The sequence below is a fragment of the Meleagris gallopavo genome, chromosome 27 (genome assembly GCF_000146605.3).
Source record: "Meleagris gallopavo isolate NT-WF06-2002-E0010 breed Aviagen turkey brand Nicholas breeding stock chromosome 27, Turkey_5.1, whole genome shotgun sequence".
In the NCBI taxonomy this organism is placed as follows: domain Eukaryota; kingdom Metazoa; phylum Chordata; class Aves; order Galliformes; family Phasianidae; genus Meleagris; species Meleagris gallopavo.
Genome location: NC_015037.2, coordinates 596865 through 614140, shown reverse-complemented (window position 1 = coordinate 614140; position 17276 = coordinate 596865). Strand labels below are relative to the sequence as shown.

At 50.2% G+C, this 17276-nt stretch overlaps 2 protein-coding genes across 2 annotated transcripts; both read right to left on the bottom strand.

The window, feature by feature from the left end:
- Positions 1-243: 243 nt before the first annotated feature.
- On the bottom strand, positions 244-8553 carry TCHH (trichohyalin). Its single transcript, XM_031556909.1, has 2 exons — positions 7175-8553; positions 244-6711 (listed from the first exon to the last, which is right to left on the bottom strand). Exons 1-2 carry the CDS (start codon positions 7310-7312, stop codon positions 244-246), a joined length of 6606 nt encoding a protein of 2201 aa, XP_031412769.1. The 5' UTR covers positions 7313-8553.
- Positions 8554-12005: 3452 nt separating this feature from the next.
- Positions 12006-13811, bottom strand: LOC100539174 (cornulin-like). The gene is made up of 3 exons (XM_010723895.3): positions 13716-13811; positions 13357-13516; positions 12006-13247 (listed from the first exon to the last, which is right to left on the bottom strand). Exons 2-3 carry the CDS (start codon positions 13492-13494, stop codon positions 12237-12239), a joined length of 1149 nt encoding a protein of 382 aa, XP_010722197.1. The 5' UTR covers positions 13495-13516; positions 13716-13811; the 3' UTR covers positions 12006-12236.
- Positions 13812-17276: the final 3465 nt, after the last annotated feature.

The following is a 17276-nucleotide window of genomic DNA, read 5'->3' as shown; positions in this document are numbered from 1 at the left end:
AGGGAGAGGGGGGCGGGAAGCATAGACATAAAGAGGGCAGGCAGGAGCTTCTGATCCTGGCATAGCTCTCTACCTGTCTGTGTTGCTGAGGGTTTGTCAGGACGGGAATCCTCAAAGCCTCTCACCACCTCGCAGAGCATCCCTTTGTGTTGAGCACTTCTATGTCACCATGTGGTCACATCCTAAGGGTAGGGCAGAAGATGCTCAGAGGAGCCCCGTGGGTGCTACAGAGGGGCTAACCCCTCAGGGTGCCTTGGCCTCATCCCTCGTAGGCTGGCTTGGTTCTTGTGGAGCCACGGGCCTGTGTTCCTCCTCACTTTGAGGCTGAGTGGTACCCTCTTGCTGGGAGCTCCTTTTGCTGTTTTCATCTTCTCGTGTCTGGCGGCTCCTCTCTGGTGAGGGGAGCTCTGCATCCTCGTGGCAGCAGCCAGCTTCGTCCCTTTGGTGACGTGGCTCTTCTGCAGCTTGCTGGCCCTGCTTGCGAGCTTCCTGCAGCTCTGGATCTCGGGATGGAGGTGATTGGCTCTTGGCCTTCCTGTCTTTGTTTCCTCGGGATTCGGCTTCCTGTGAGACTTCCTCTCCTGTGGCTTTTGGTCCATCATCCTCTGGCTGACGATTCTTCTCTTCCACATCATTCACCCGGGGACTCTGGTGGTCCCTCCTGTCTTCCCTAGTCTCAGACTGATTGGTGTCACCCTTCAAGCCATCCAACTCAGGGGCAGAAGCCTGCTGAGCCGCTTCCTTTACTGCTGTTGTAGACCTTTCCCGAGTCTCACTTTTCCTGGGCTCCTTGAGCTCCCTTGCATTTTCCTGGGAACTGGAAGATGGAAGATGCTGTGGTTCAGGCTCCACAACACTGCTGTCTTTGCACGGCCCATCTGGTGGCTGTGGTGAAACGTAGCATTTCCTTACATAGACAGGCTGCTCTGAGCCATTGGACTGCTGACAGATGATCTCATATGTGGTAGCTTTGGGATCATTCAGGTTCTGGATAACATGGATCAAATATGCAATGGTCTGAGGCTCACAGGGCTCAGGGACAGTCTGTACCTCTGGGCGTACATCAGGGACAGAGGGAATATAGCGGACCCTCACATCAGTGACAGACGGCACTTCTCCATGGGGGACGAGGTCTCTGCTATCAATGTCCACAGTTTGGTAGAGGCTTCTGTCCTGCCTTCTTCCCTGATCATTGTGTACTGGGAACCTATTTTGCTCCACTTCCAGGTCCCGCTGACGATCAAGACTCCTTTCGTTTACAATGGCATCTTCCCTCACTTGTACCTGTACAGTCCTCCTCTCCTCCACAGGTTCCTCATGCTTACGGAGGCTATCTCTCTGCTGTTCCTTCTCACGGCAGATCTCTGCTTCAGCTGCAGCCACAGTTTCCTCCTGAGTCCTTGCATATGTCACCAATTTACGTGGTCTCGTGGCCTCTTCTTCATGCAACAGTTCTCTGGAAATGTGGCGGATCTCCACATCAGCTTCAGCTTCAACCACAATGTCCTCTTGTGTCCTCTGGAATCTGGCTGATTCACAGGGTCTCCTGGCTTCCCCTTCTCTCTCCTGTTCTTGGGACACATGGTGGATCTCCACATCAGCCTCACCTTCTGCCACAATGTCCTCCCGTGTCTGCTCAGACCTCACCGATTCACGTGGTCTCCTGGCTTCTTCTCTCTCCCTTTTTTGTGTCACACGTCTGATCTCCACATCAGCTTCGGCTTCAGCTACAATGTCCTCCTGAGTCTTCATGTACCTCGCCGTTTCATGGGGTCTCTGGGCTTCTTGTCTGTCCCTTTCTTGGGTTACACGTCGGATCTGCACATCAGCTTCAGCTTCAGCTACAGTGTACTCCCGTGTCCGTTCATACCTCTGTGATTCACGGGGTCTCCTGGCTTCTTGTCTGTCCCTTTCTTGGCTTACACGTCGGATCTCCACATCAGCTTCAGCTTCAGCCACAATGTCCTCCCGTGTCTTCACGTACCTTGCCGTTTCACGGGGTCTCCTGGCTTCTTCTCTCTCCCTTTTTTGTGTCACACGTCTAATCTCCACATCGGCTTCAATATCAGCCACAATGTCCTCCCGTATCCGCTCAGATCTCACCAATTCACGGGGTCTTCTGGCTTCCTCTTCTCTCTTGCGTTCCTGGGACACACGGCGGATCTCCACATCAGCTTCAGCTTCTGCCACAATGTCTTCCCGTGTCTGCTCAGACCTCACCGATTCACGGGGTCTCCTGGCCTCCTCTTGTCTCTCCCTTTTTTGTGTCACACGTCGGATCTCCACATCAGCTTCAGCTTCAGCCACAATGTCCTCTCGAGTCCTCACGTATCGCTGTGATTCACGGGGTCTCCTGGCCTCCTGTTGTCTCTCCCGTTCCCGGGAAACACGGCGGATCTCAACATCGGCCTCAGCTTCAGCCACAATGTCCTCCCGTGTCTTCACGTACCTTGCCGTTTCACGGGGTCTCCGGGCTTCTTCTCTGTCCCTTTCTTGGCTTACATGGCGGATCTCCACATCAGCTTCAGCTTCAGCCACAATGTCTTCCCGTGTCTGCTCAGACCTCACCGATTCACGGGGTCTCCTGGCCTCCTCTTGTCTCTCCCTTTTTTGTGTCACACGTCGGATCTCCACATCAGCTTCGGCTTCCGCTACAATGTCCTCCCGAGTCTTCACGTACCTCGCCCTTTCACGGGGTCTCCTGGCTTCTTGTCTGTCCCTTTCTTGGGTTACACGTCGGATCTCCACATCAGCTTCAGCTTCTGCCACAATGTCCTCCTGTGTCTTCACGTACCTTGCTGTTTCACGGGGTCTCCTGACATCTTCTCTGTCCCTTTCTTGGGTTACACGGCGGATCTCTACATCAGCTTCAGCTTCTGCTACAATGTCCTCCCGTGTCTTCACGTACCTCTGTGATTCACGGGGTCTCCTGGCCTCCTGTTGTCTCTCCCGTTCCCGGGAAACACGGCGGATCTCAACATCGGCCTCAGCTTCAGCCACAATGTCCTCCTGAGTCTTCACGTACCTTGCCGATTCACGGGGTCTCCTGGCTTCTTCTCTGTCCCTTTCTTGGCTTACACGGTGGATCTCCACATCAGCGTCAGCTTCTGCCACAATGTCTTCCCGTGTCTGCTCAGACCTCTGTGATTCACGGGGTCTCCTGGCCTCCTCTTGTCTCTCCCTTTTTTGTGTCACACGTCGGATCTCCACATCAGCTTCGGCTTCAGCCACAATGTCCTCTTGTGTCCTCTGGAATCGGGCTGATTCACGGGGTCTCCTGGCTTCTTGTCTGTCCCTTTCTTGGGTTACACGTCGGATCTCCACATCAGCTTCAGCTTCTGCCACAATGTCCTCTTGTGTCCTCTGGAATCGGGCTGATTCACGGGGTCTCCTGGCTTCCCCTTCTCTCTCCTTTTCTTGGGTTACACGGCGGATCTCAGCATCGGCTTCAGCTTCTGCTACAATGTCCTCCCGTGTCTTCACGTACCTCTGTGATTCACGGGGTCTCCTTGCTTCCTGTTGTCTCTCCCGTTCCCGGGAAACACGGCGGATCTCAACATCGGCCTCAGCTTCAGCCACAATGTCCTCCCGTGTCTTCACGTACCTTGCCGTTTCACGGGGTCTCCTGGCTTCTCTGTCCCTTTCTTGGGTTACACGGCGGATCTCAACATCAGCTTCAGCTTCAGCCACAATGTCCTCCCTTGCCTTCCCGTACCTCTGTGATTCATGAGGTCTCCCGGCCTCCTCTTGTCTCTCCCTTCCTTGGGTTACACGTCGGATCTCCACATCAGCTTCGGCTTCAGCCACAATGTCCTCTTGTGTCCTCTGGAATCGGGCTGATTCACGGGGTCTCCTGGCTTCCCCTTCTCTGTCCCGTTCTTGGGACACACGGCGGATCTCCACATCAGCCTCGGCTTCAGCTACAATGTCCTCCCGTGTGCGCTCACATCTCACTGATTCACGGGGTCTCCTGGCTTCTTCTCTCTCCCTTTTTTGTGTCACACGTCTAATCTCCACATCGGCTTCAATATCAGCCACAATGTCCTCCTGTATCCGCTCAGATCTTACCAATTCACGGGGTCTTCTGGCTTCTTCTTCTCTCTTGGGTTCCTGGGACACACGGCGGATCTCCACATCAGCGTCAGCTTCTGCCACAATGTCCTCTTGTGTCCTCTGGAATCGCGCTGATTCACGGGGTCTCCTGGCTTCTTCTCTGTCCCTTTCTTGGGTTACACGGCGGATCTCAACATCAGCTTCGGCTTCAGCTACAATGTCCTCCTGAGTCTTCACGTACCTCTGTGATTCACGGGGTCTCCTGGCCTCCTCTTGTCTCTCCCGTTCCCGGGAAACACGGCGGATCTCCACATCAGCTTCCGCTTCTGCCACAATGTCCTCCTGTGTTTTCACGTACCTCGCCGTTTCACGGGGTCTCCGGGCTTCTTCTCTGTCCCTTTCTTGGGTTACATGTCGGATCTCAGCATCGGCTTCAGCTTCTGCTACAATGTCCTCCCGTGTCTTCACGTACCTCTGTGTTTCACGGGGTCTCCTGGCCTCCTGTTTTCTCTCCTGTTCCCGGGAGATACGGCGGATCTCTACATCAGCTTCAGCTTCAGCCACAATGTCCTCCCGTGTCTTCACGTACCTTGCCTTTCCACGTGGTCTCCGGGCTTCTTCTCTGTCCCTTTCTTGGGTCACATAGCGGATCTCAACATCAGCTTCAGCTTCTGCCACTACATCCTCCTGTGTCCTGTCAGATCTCACTGATTCACGTGGTGTCCTTGCCTCCTCTTTTCTCTCCCATTCCCGGGACACACGGTGGATCTCCACATCAGCTTCAGCTTCAGCTTCAATGTCCTCCTGAGTCTTCACGTACCTCACCCTTTCACGGGGTCTCCTGGCTTCTTGTCTGTCCCTTTCTTGGGTTACACGTCGGATCTCCACATCAGCTTCAGCTTCAGCCACAATGTCCTCCCGAGTCTTTACATACCTCGTCGTTTCACGTGGTCTCGTGGCCTGTTCTCTGTCCCTTTCTTGGGTTACACGTCTAATCTCCACATCAGCTTCAGCTTCTGCCACAATGTCCTCCTGAGTCTTCACATACCTCGGAATTTCATGGGGTCTCCTGGCCTCTTCTCTGCCCCTTTCTTGGGTTACACGGTGTATCTCCACATCAGCTTCGGCTTCAGCCACAATGTCCTCCTGAGTCTTCATGTACCTTGCCCTTTCACGGGGTCTCCTGGCCTGTTCTCTGTCCCTTTCTTGGGTTACACGTCGGATCTCCACATCAGCTTCAGCTTCAGCTTCAGCTACAATGTCCTCCCGTGTCCTTTCATACCTCTGTGATTCGCGGGGTCTCCTGGCTTCCCCTTCTCTCTCCCGTTCTTGGGACACACGGCGGATCTCCACGTCGGCTTCATCTTCAGCCACAATGTCCTCCCGTGTCTTCACGTCCCTCACCGACTCACAGGGTCTCCTTGTCTCTTCTCTGCCCCTTTCTTGGGTCACATGTCTGATCACATCAGCTTCGGCTTCAGCCACAGTGTCCTCTTGTGTCCATTCAGACCTCACTGATCCATGGGGTCTCCTGGCTTCCTCTTTTCTCTCCCTGTTTCGTATTACATGTTGGATCTCTATATCAGCTTCAGCTTCCGCCACAATGTCTTCTCTTGTCCTTTCATATGTCATGGATTCACGTGGTCTCCTGCCCTTCTGTGTTTTCCCTTGTTCATAGTAGTCTTCTTCTAGCTCCTTTGTGTTATTGTATCTGTGTTCTATTACTAGCGGTTCCTGGAGGTATGACTGATGCAGCCTTTCTGAATCCAGGTATTCAGACTTGCACAGCTGGCGGCTGCTTCTTTCAAGTTCTTTTTGTTCCAGCTCACGTAGGTGGTTGCGGCTTCTCTCATCTTTGAGTAATTCAGGCTTTTGGATTTGATTGCGCCTTCCTCTATCTGCTTCTTCTGGCTCATGTGGCCGACGGCTGCTTCTCCCATGTGCCACTGCCTCTTGATCTTGTGGTCGATGGTTTCTTTGATCATACACTGGCAATGTTGATTCACGTGGCTGACGGCCACTCCGCCGGTCTGGCAGCAGCTGTGGTTCACAGGAATGGCTGCAGCTCCTCACGTCTGCTAGTTGCTCTCGATGAGGCTTCTCTTGATTTTGTCTCTCATCTCTGTGTGCTGTCTTCAAGCTGCCGCGCTTGTGGTTTTGTAAATCTCCCAGTCTGTCCAGCTCGGGTTGCTGACGTCTTCGGCTGCTTCGTTGGTCGCATGGCTCTTGGTTTTGTTCTTCATATTCTTGAGGGATCATTTCCCTTGGCCTGGTGCTTTGTCTTGCATCAGCTCTACTTTGTGTGTTACGTTGCTGGCAATGACTTCCCGTCTCCTCGTGTGTCTCAAGATCCTGGACCCTGGTGTCTCGTGGTTCAGGTATGCAGGGGGGATGGCGATTGCGTTCAAGTGTTCGTGATTCCTCTTCCTGGAACTGCTGACGGCTCCCTCTGTTCTTAATTTCAGGCTCTTGGACTGTCTTGCTGCTGGTTATCAGCTTTGTTCTTTGCAGAAGGCGTTGTCCCTTCTGCAGGTACCAGTAGCAGGCTTTAGCCACTCTGAATACTAAAAGCAGAAACTCATTAAAATCGATTTCTCCATCCCCATCCCACTCCAGAAACTGCAGAATCTTGTCAATTGTCTGAGGGTCGTGTGGGTTCTGTAGAAAAAACACACATAGAGAAACAAAAAGCCTTGCTGCTCATTGTCAGGAAATGCAAATCCAGTGATCATGACAATCTCTTCTACTTGCATCTCTCTTAGGTTCACTTTTGTTGCTCAGCATCTCCTCCGTGGCTGTGTTCCCCATTTTCCTGGTGGTTCCCTGGCTGCAGCTAACCATTTGGAGATGCCATATCCCTCCACTAGATACATTTCTTTCCTATCTTTAAAAGTAAACCACCTCACAGTTCTTTTTCCATTTTTTCCCATTTGTTCACAGCAAAATCTATAGGAAGAGCTTTTGCAGACAGTACAGAACCGCACATCTGCTGCTCCCCGTTGGCAAAAGCCTCTGCATCCCATTTCCCTCTGGTTATAAGAATCACTCCCTCTCCAGAAAGTTTTCTGGTCCCCACATTTCAATTTTATCCTTAATCTTTGCCCGTCACTGCAGCACTCACCACTATGGCATCTGCAAATTCCTTCTGAATGAACTCCTTCATCTTTCTTCGGTTGAATTTGGATTGGTCTCCATCTTCCTTTGCATGTTGGTGAAAGACAGTAATGATGGTGGAAACACTGTCTAAGAAGTGAGACATCTTTCTGCAGATTCAAGCAAGCCTGCAAGAAAAGTAGCAGACCTAAGGATGGGAGAGTTTTTGGCTGAACATGGAAGAGGGGGAGGATTGGTGGGGTCAAGCTGTGCACATTAATGAGAGTCTGGGTGCCTCCGCTACTCTCTATGGCAAGCTGTGCTTTACCAGAGCACTGGGAAGATATCCAAATGCTTAGGGGTTTTGGTGGGATGGGGAGTGTCCTCCAACTTGTCTGCTGATGTATTGGAATGACGTTTGGTATGGGATGGCAGGATGCCAGCATTTTTGTGTTGCAGGGAGGGGATTGGGGATGGTGACTCAAGAGATACCCCAAGAACCTGTCCCTGTGGGCTCTACCAGCTCCTTCAGTTTCCAGAACCAACGCAGCTCTTTCTGCTTGGCATTGAGATACACCAGCTCCTCTGGAGAGGTCAGAGGATGTCTAAGGCAATGCTGGAACATCCTGAGAGAGGACCCAGCTTGGGCAGAGGTGGATAGAGCATTCATAGAAGGTTAAACGAGCCCTGTGACCGGCAGCAATGCAAATCAAGCGATGAATCTCATGTTACAGCACCAGCTTACTGTCCAACAGATTTTGGCCAAAGAGAACAGTCAGATCACCCAGGTCAGAAATATTTATTGAATTTAATGGCAATCTCCTGGGCAGAAAGCAGTGCTCATACTTGAGCTTTGTGTCTGGAAACCTAAAAATGCCACCTCTGTGCTCCTTGCAGGATCCCCAAGCCTGTTATCGGCTGCATTGGTGCCAGGATCTCGGCTTGCAGCTGGGGAAGCTGCTCCCTGCCTGCTTGCAGTGTGCACACATGCATGAACATGTGCACGCACCTCTGCATGCAAAACCTCCGTCTTGCTATTTTTACGGAAAACCGAACGCTTCTTCAATCTGTTCACCCTGGGTGGGAGATGAATGCAGACCAAAGTGAGGCGCCAGACCTGGCTCCATCCCTCCCTTTTGTTTGGAGGAAAACTGCCTTTCCACACAACACACAACAAAGAGCACGCAGCTGTCCAAATGGTGAAAAATAACATTTCATTGAATATAAACCCGAAAGATGCCCGGAAAATACTGCAGCAGAAACTTCATTGCCACCCAAGACAGATCCTACAGAAATCATTCATTTTCACCCAGCAAAGCATGCTTTTCTGAAGGAACGACTTACCCAAGTCACCAACGGGATCGAATGGGATTCCTGTGAAGCCGTGCGGAGTGATTGGAGGACCCGAGCGCTTTTATAGGGTCCTTGGTGGCGGAGCAGAAAGGAGCCACCCTTTGTGGACATTGTCCTGATTCATCTTTGGCCAAACCCAGCTGCTCCTTCATGTCCTCAAACGGGTTATTTAACTTATCATCCCATTACCTATCATTTTAACCCAGAAATAGCAGTTGCCATGTGGCAATTCAGGCATCTGCTGGTTCCGCCTAATCCGGACTGTAAAGTTATTTTACGGGCTGATTGTATTTCAGATTTAAAAAAAGAAAAAAAAAATCTAGACTGTCTATAAAGTATATATATACATTAATGGGAGGATGTATTTTTTTATGAACGTGTATCTTTGTAGGTATGCATTTATGTATGCTTAATACATGCACATAAAAATAGCACCAGAGTGAACCTGGGAGGGTGCTGTAAGCAGATGTGGGGACCTGCCCACCGTTTTGCAGATCCTTGGGGCTGGGGTCTAGCAGTTTGACTGGGTTTTACTCATGGAGGAAGGACGGAGGAAGCCCCAAGAACTACAGAAGTTAAATTTAGGTGGGCAGCAGAGAGATCTCCAAATGCTGCAGGAGATCTCTGCTGGTGTGGTGATCTTGTAGCATGTGCTGAAATACATATATATATATTTTTTTCCTTGATAACTTCTTACCGAGGAGCCTTTCATTGTATTATCCAGGTTTTTGTTGGGGAAAAAAAAAAGAAAAAAAAGAAAAGCCCAAACCAACAAAACCTTTGTGAACAGTAAAATCTGCAAAATGGACTTTTTAACCAGAAAACGCCTATTCAAAGTGCAACGGCTTTTCATTGAGAAAAATGATGATACAACATGTTTTTATGTTAACTCTTTTCCGTGAGCGGATTTCATTCCAACTTTTCTTGATCTTTAATTAAAACTAAAAGTGGAAACGTCTCGGCTGGGAGCTTGATTCATGTTGAAGCTTCATCTGGTCGCTCTAGGCAACTTTTGCTGTAATTGCCTCTCCAATCCCCCTCCTTTTTTTTGTTAATATCCTGCAAGTGTAAATGAATTAGAGACCAATGGGTTCCTTTATTGCTCCCAAATTCTCCCCATACAGGGAGCATACAAGGAAAGCTTTAGCCATGCCACTTGGGCTCCGTGTTGGAGCTGAGCTGCATGACATGACGGAGACATTGCGGGCAGCTCCGGAGCAGGAACTTGCCACACAGCCTTGGCTAAGCTGCTCATCTGTCCCATCTGATGGTTAGAACGTACTGGGTGTAGGAGCCTAATTAATTAGTGCTGGTAACACCTTGGGGATACTCATACAAGTGCTCACGGAGGATTGTTACTAACCGTGCTTCATTTTTGAGCTTTTTTTCAGGATTAAATTATACTGGTGTAAATTATACCCCACCTGTGGGATAATGATACCCTTGGGAAACTGTAATTTTATGGTAGATTGCAGTTATTATTAAAATTAGAGCATTACAATGTGGCTGGAGCTTGTACACACGGTGTCCTATAACAGTCTGCAATCCCCGCAGGGGCTGGGGACATCGGGAAGCACCGGGCAGATTTTGGGGTTTTAATAGAGGCAGAGGTCCACAGAAGCAGCACCAAACCATGTTCTCCAAAGGCTTGGGTGTCCCCAGAGTGGACTCTCAAAGGGGGGATTTGGGTCAATTTTTCAGTGCTGTTACCCAGCAGGGTGGGCTCCATTCTCTTCTCTCCATCCAGTTCTGTGTGAATCACTGTCTGTGTTCGTATAGGGTGGCCAAGCCTCATTTGGTTGTTGAGATCACTCATTGGTCATTAGGGCCATCTGTCAGTGGGATCATCCATTGGTGTTTGGATCATCTGTCAATCAGTGAGATCATCCAATGATCATTGGGATTGCCCATTATTTAATAGGATCGTCCAGTGATCATTAGGATTGCCCATTGTTTAATAGGATCATCCATTGATTCTATGATTTAATCTCAGAAGAATTGGGCTCCTCATGGGGCATATAAAAGACTTTTAACACCTCCCAGCCTTGCAGGTGTCTTAAACAGGTCCTTGTGTGTGCGGGGTAATTTTCACTCTGCTGTAATGTTCTCCTTAAAATGAACAACAACAACAGCAACAAAAAAACCTCCCCCAACTTCAAATACAACACTCCAAAAGTAGAATAATTTGGAATAGTGTATAATTATCACATCATTAACAGGACTTGGGGGTCGTTTTTTTACTGGTACTGCAAAAGGCTGTAGTTGATGGACTGAGGAGTCTGGTGATGGGAGAACTGAGGCGGGGCTGATAAGTAGCAAAGGGCTCTTCAACAGTCCTCAACTAAGAGCTGAAAACTGGCATTTTCTGGAAAAGAAAATGTTCTGAGGAACATATCAGATGGAATGGGAGTTTTGATGGATTTGTGATGGAATCTAAATCTTGTCTGTCCCATTTCATTTTGACAACACTCACAGCTGCCATTAAGGTGGGTCGGGGTCTGCTTTCTCCAGTGTGTTTTATCATCACAAGAGCAGAGGTAGTGCATTTTGTGTCCAGCGCATTTAACTGTGACATCAGCGCCTATAGACCAAATCATTTTCAAAAAGTGTCTTCTTAGAGATCATCTTGAAATGCTGCTTTTTCGGTTCTGATTCAGCACTCGGCAAATTGTGAAATTCCGGTGTGTCCCGGAGCAGTGACGTTCTGTTTCCCGGTGAGGTCTCTGTGTTCTGCTTGTCACCGGCCACAGAGCAGGAGGTGCGGGTGCATTTATCATCCACTGATTTGGCTGATAGGTCGCCGGCAAAAGATAATATGGGGAAAAACAGGCTGAGCATCACCTCCCTGCGGGATGCGGAATCCTGGTGGTCCGGCACATCCAAACCCATAATAACCCCTCTGACTTCAGTGGGCTGCTTGCACCCACAATCACCCACATCCCTACGTGCACATCCGGAGCTGGTACCCGAAATTCCCGAGGCTGAGGCCAGGTCCACGTGTGCATGGATTGCGTGTCAGCTTTTTGCACTCAGCCTCCCAGGTGTTACTGGGACCATGTGTATGTGAATAATGGGGGAATAATTAATATCCCTCTGCTCCTCTCAGAGCATTCAGTAGCTAATAGGGATTTTCAATTTTCATACGTGTTCTGCATCTCCCCCTTTATTATTATTATTATTTTAATAAGTGAGGATAAATAAGACAAATCCCTCCCACTGAGCATTCAGAGCTCTTGATTCTTTTTACAGCAGACATGCACAGCGTCTGGAGCAGATGTATGCTGCCAGGTAGCTGCTCAGTGGTCATCATGCCATCGCATCAATCCCAGCATCCACCCTATCTGAAGACACTGGATGTCACATCCCTGCCTGCAGGGACCCATTGATTCACCTTGGGCTGCATGCCCCCAGGACACAGCACCCCAGGGCCATGCGGCTCTGTGTCATGCATGGGATGGACACTGAGGTCCTTTGTGGTAGCTCAGAATGGTGCAGCAATACATCAGGACACCGTGCTGATTTGCAGTCAATTTTATTGCTTTGCTTATACAGGCAGAGGCAGCCTAATACAGGATAAGAGAGAAGGTCTCAAGCCAGGAATAGTTCAGTACAAGCTAGGGGTGCAAGCAAGCTCAGGGTTAAGAAAAGATTGGACAAGATATAACAAACAGCACTGGACAAAATATCCCACCTTGCTGGCACCAATAGCCACAGTTGCTCTGGGCTCACTGCAGTTCTTATTTCCTCGGAGGCCACTGAGGCTGCAGGTGCTCCTGCTCTGCCGCATGTTTTCCTTTGCCATGAGGCCCATGTTGCTGTTGTCCTGGGACACGTTCAGCCTCAACCCCGCTGCCTTCTTGCACCACCACTGTGGGGTGAGGAAGGTGAGCTGTGTCGTGCTGGATCCCTGAGGCCTGGGGATCCGGGTGGGGGCTCGTGCCCCTCACTGGAGGTGGCAGCTCTTGGGTCCCTTTGGGACTGGGGTCCTGCCAAGGAGCTGCATGGTCCTTGGTCTTGTCCGTGGTTCTTTCTGGTGTCTTGGTGGGAGAAATGTGGCTCTGCTCTGCTGGCTCCAGCTCTTGCCTCTGGTGATGGTTCTGTCCTAGCTTTGGTGTCTCGGTCACTTTGTCCTGGTGGGGCTTGGGGTCATGTTTTGGTATTTTTTCGATTTTTTGGGTATTTCTGTCCTTCTCTGAGGTCTCAGTGACTACGTTTTCACCTCTCTTTGGACCCTCTTCTCGTGCCTTGGCCCTGTCATCCTGATGGACATTCTTTGGCATCTCGCTCTTCTGTTTCTGTTGGGTGCCTTGGTTGCTCTTTGGTGTCTCAACCTCCTGAGTCTTTTGAGTATCTTGAATCTTTGGTGTCTCACTCTTCTCAGTCTTTTGGGTGTCCTGGTTCTTTGGTGTCCCATCTTCCTGATTCTGTTGGGTGTCTTGGTGCTTCTTTGGTTCCTCACCCTTCTGGTGCTGCTGGGTGTCCTGATCCTGTTGGGATGTCCCACCCTCCCGCACCTGTTCACTCACCCCCTCCTCCAGGACCTGCTTGTGGTGCTGCTCCCCATCTGCCTCCTCCTGCACTGTAAGCTCCTGATCATCTTCTGGCTCCAGGTACTGCTGGAGTTGCCCGTGGCAAGCCTTGGCCACGCGGAAAACCAGGTTGAGGAACTCACTAAAGTCAACCTTGCCACTGCTGTCTTCATCCAGGAAGAGCAACACCTTCTCAACAGTTCTGGGATCCCGGGCATCCTGCAAGGAAACAACATCAGCAAGGCCCATGAACCCTTTGCAGGACTTCTCTGGGATCAATCACTCCAACAGAAACCCATCCCCATGGCTCGTGTTGCTCGATCCTCACCATGATCACATCCTCAAATTCCTGCTCGATGAGCTGCCGCAGCTCCCCTCTGCTCAGCGTGCTGCAGTCGCCGTCACTGCTGGCATAGGTGTAGAAGGTAGTGATGATGCCATTGATGTTCTCCTGGAGCTGGGCCATCTCCCCACAGAATAGAGGCAGCCTGTGAGAAAGATACCAAAACAACAAAAAGGGTCTTTTGCTTGGTAAGCCCCTCTCATACAGTGCAGCTGGACAGGAAGATGAGCCAGAAGGACTCAATAAAACCAAACAGAGTGTTTTTTCCTTTAGGAGAGCTCAGCTTCAGGAGAATGCTCAGGGCCCTGAGCTCCCACTTTCCTGCAGGGTCTGTCTGGGCTTACCTGGGTGAGAAGAGTATGGTGTGCAGCCAACCTGCTCCCAGCAGTCTTATATACAGCAGTATCGTGCAGGGAGACAGCGTCAGCAGGGTGCCGCATCCTCGCCCAATGAAACTGTCATCCCCCTGTCTTCATTTGTCTCTTGCTCATTAACTTCTGCTCTGGTGCTTTACTCCAGAGTGAAGAGATGATCCTTCCTAAGCTCACCCCACCTGCGGATGCATTTCAGAGGAATTAAGCAGAAAAGGTTATTTTTAGTGCTGTGGGATTTAGCTGGAGGTGATGCCCAAGCAACACCCAGGTCTCTCTAGTGAACGTGTTTGGTGAGCGATGTGAATGACTGACACGGGAGGAGGCAGCCTGGGAGTGCCCGTATGGGAATGAAGAGAAAACAAAACAAAGGGTAAAAAATAAGGATACGCCATGCCCAAATCCAAGTGACCCCCTTCCCCAAAGTCCCACTTTTGGGTGCTGGCAGGGAGGCACCCGGCGAAGAAATCCTTTCCAACAGTGCCACCAAGTGGCACGCGGAGGGGGATGGAGGGGTGGCACGAGCTGCTGTCACCCCTGTACAGCATGGGGAAACTGAGGCACAGTGCGAGGAGGGGACACCTGCTCCTCGAGGTGGTGACAGCCCCAATGTGCCACTTGTCCTGCTGGACGTGGCTACTAAGAGAGACTGAAAAATAATAACACTGGAAATCCACATAGCTCACAACGTATGCTGGGTTTTGGATACAGAAAATAACTCACAGTTTTGTGCAAGAAAAGGCATTTTCAGGAAAAATGCCTGGCTTGGGGAGAGGTTAATAGGAACCAGTGGTAAATCCCTATGGTTGTGCTGGGATGGGATAAGTGGGGGAGCCAAGGAGCCCCCCACACAGCTGGGGCTGCTGCAGGACAGGAGGCTTTGGTGACCCAAACTGAATGGAGGAAACTTGAAGTATGGATTCTGCTTTAATTCCTCTCCATTAATCCATCTGTTTTACCCCATGAAGACTCCTCTTCAGGTGGGGCCCATCTGCTTCTCATTAAGCTGCAATGGGGTGGGGGAAGTTTCTGGGGGCATCAGAGAGGCAGAAGTACAAGGGGTGTTCTCACAGCTGCTATTTCTGGGCACCAGGACCCCATGCAGAGCACTTTCCTGCAGATAACCATAGACAATAACAGGTTTATGCTGCTCAGGGTTTCACACTTGCTTTACAAAGCAGAAAGGTTGGGAGGTTAGGGGGTAGGTGAAGTTAAAGAAACAAAATGCTGCTTTCAGCAGAGCTTGAAGCAAATGGCCACAGAGCGAAGGGCAGGTGCTGCAGAGCCCTGTGCTGATGAAACCACCTGAAATCCATCTGAGCAATGAAACCACCTGAAAATATTAAGAGGCTTTTAGGGCTGCTCCCCTTGTTCGAAGCTCCCCAGCACTCTGTGACCCTCCTCAAAGCACTGCAATGCTGGTGGGTGTGACGGGGGGGGGGGCAGGCATTGCAGCACTGGTTGTAGGGCAGGATTTTGCTTTAATGTGACTCCTTCTCCTGTGATGCCACCTGTGCTCGTGAGAAGAGCAAATATTGTGGGAGTTTGCCCTGGAAACAGCCACAGGGCAGCCAATCCAAGAAAGCACTGAGCAGGGTCTGCCTAGGCACAGCATGAGGTGTGGCAGAGCAGCGGGTCTGCAGTTTGCTCGCCGTAACCATCCCAAATCATTGAGGTCTGTTTACCAAAGGAGCTCCATCTTCTGAGCTCACTGGTAGGAAATGTGCTGGGCACCGGGCAAACCCGCTTCTCTGGTAGGCATTGTGTGTTCAGGCTTGGCTGCTGGGAGCCTTTGTGCTCCATTGCCTCCTTTAAAGAGTCGGGCCTCCTAGTTTTTTCCACGTCCACCCAGTCCGCCTGTCTTTGTCTCTTGGGTACAAAGGAGCCTCTGTGCATACCAGAGTGTGTGCTCATCCCCAGCTGGGATGGGGGTGATCCAGTGCGCTTGTTTGGAGATGATTCATGTCAGACGTGCAGCAAAATAAAAGAAAGGTGTGGAAAATGCAAGTGTGGAGCGTTGCACAAGAGGCTGGAAAGAATTTAGCGGCTTTGATTGATATGGGTCTGCAATGTAGGCCAGGCTTAAACCTCTCCCACTGTATTTTAATGTGTAAGACCTAAACTTGGGGTGAACCAAACTCACCTGATGTTCTGTTTGTTGAAAATGGAGCCTTAGGAAACTTCAGAAAGCCCTCGAGATTGAGGGCAGTTGAGATGGAGGGGATGCAGGGGCAGTGCTGCACATGGGGGAGCAGGGGCTGGTGCTGAGATGTGGGGCAGGGGGTGTATGGGGTGGGGAGGGGTCTGTCCCAGAGGTTGAATTTCTCAACAGAACCGCAGCAGGAAATTCCTGTTTATTCCCACATGACTCAGTTTAATTGTTCCTGCTCAGCAGGGAAGGGCAGAGGGGTGGGTTAGCACTGAGGAGGGGGGTGGTGGTGGTGGTGGTGATGGTGGTGAAGTGTTGCACCAAGTATTCAAGGTGTTGAAATGCAGGTTTGGGGGAGATGGGGAGCTCTTGGGGGGCTGAATGGCCCACGTGTGCTTTGGGGGTTGGAGGATGGAGCCAACACTGCGGTGCCTTTGCCCTATGCAGCACTGGGAGGCAGTGGCCATTGCAATGAGCGCCTTCTCGGCCTTTTCCCCTCTTTGTCTCCAAGGGCACCTGGTGCTGAGCCCCATTCTGCCTCACTGTACACACAAAACACCATTCCCAAACTCTCCCAGAGCCCATTATGCAAAGCACTTTATCACTACATCGATGTCATTATCAGGAATTAAGCTAATTGGAGTAAAAATGCTTTATTTTCCTGCGCTGTCTAGGCATTTCAGCAAGTTATTTCTGTTGCTGCCTTCTTCTCTGCTAATTCATCGTGACATTAAGGAGCGTAATACATCAGCTTTTCTCTAATACATGTTTCTATTTTTTTTTTTAACATGTTAATGAGCACATTTAACATATTTCTTCAGAGATAATTGGATTCCGAGGCTCCCTGTGGTAATGCACCCAAAACCAACGAGCGGCGCCTCTAATATCGAAAAGGCTTTCCTGCATTTGAATAATCCCACAATGAAAATTAGGAATTAATCTCCTGGCTGAAACAAGGCTTTCCAGGATACTTTGTTTTGAGACACATTTAATACACGTGTTAACCATCATTCTGGAGAATCTTAATTAAACTCTTCCTTTGCGTTTCTAGCCCAGGACCCACAGAGGGGCACAGGTATTTCGGATTATCTCATCCCCTTAATCCTCCTCGTGAAGGCAGGATTTGTCTGCGCTCTGTTTGCTCACAGCTTATCGAGACGGCTGTTTGAATGCAAAGCACAGAAGGCGGTTTTGAGCACATTGTTTCCTGAAGGGGCAAAGGAGCTTCTGAGTTTCCTTTCTTCTCCCAGACCCAGATCTGCTTAAACATACGTAGCTCCCAGTGCGCTGTCACTATGGTGCTACGCTGAGAACGTGTAGGAATGCCTGTATCTCATTTTAAGCAAATATTTAGTGATTAGAGATAAAAAAAATAAAGCTAAGAG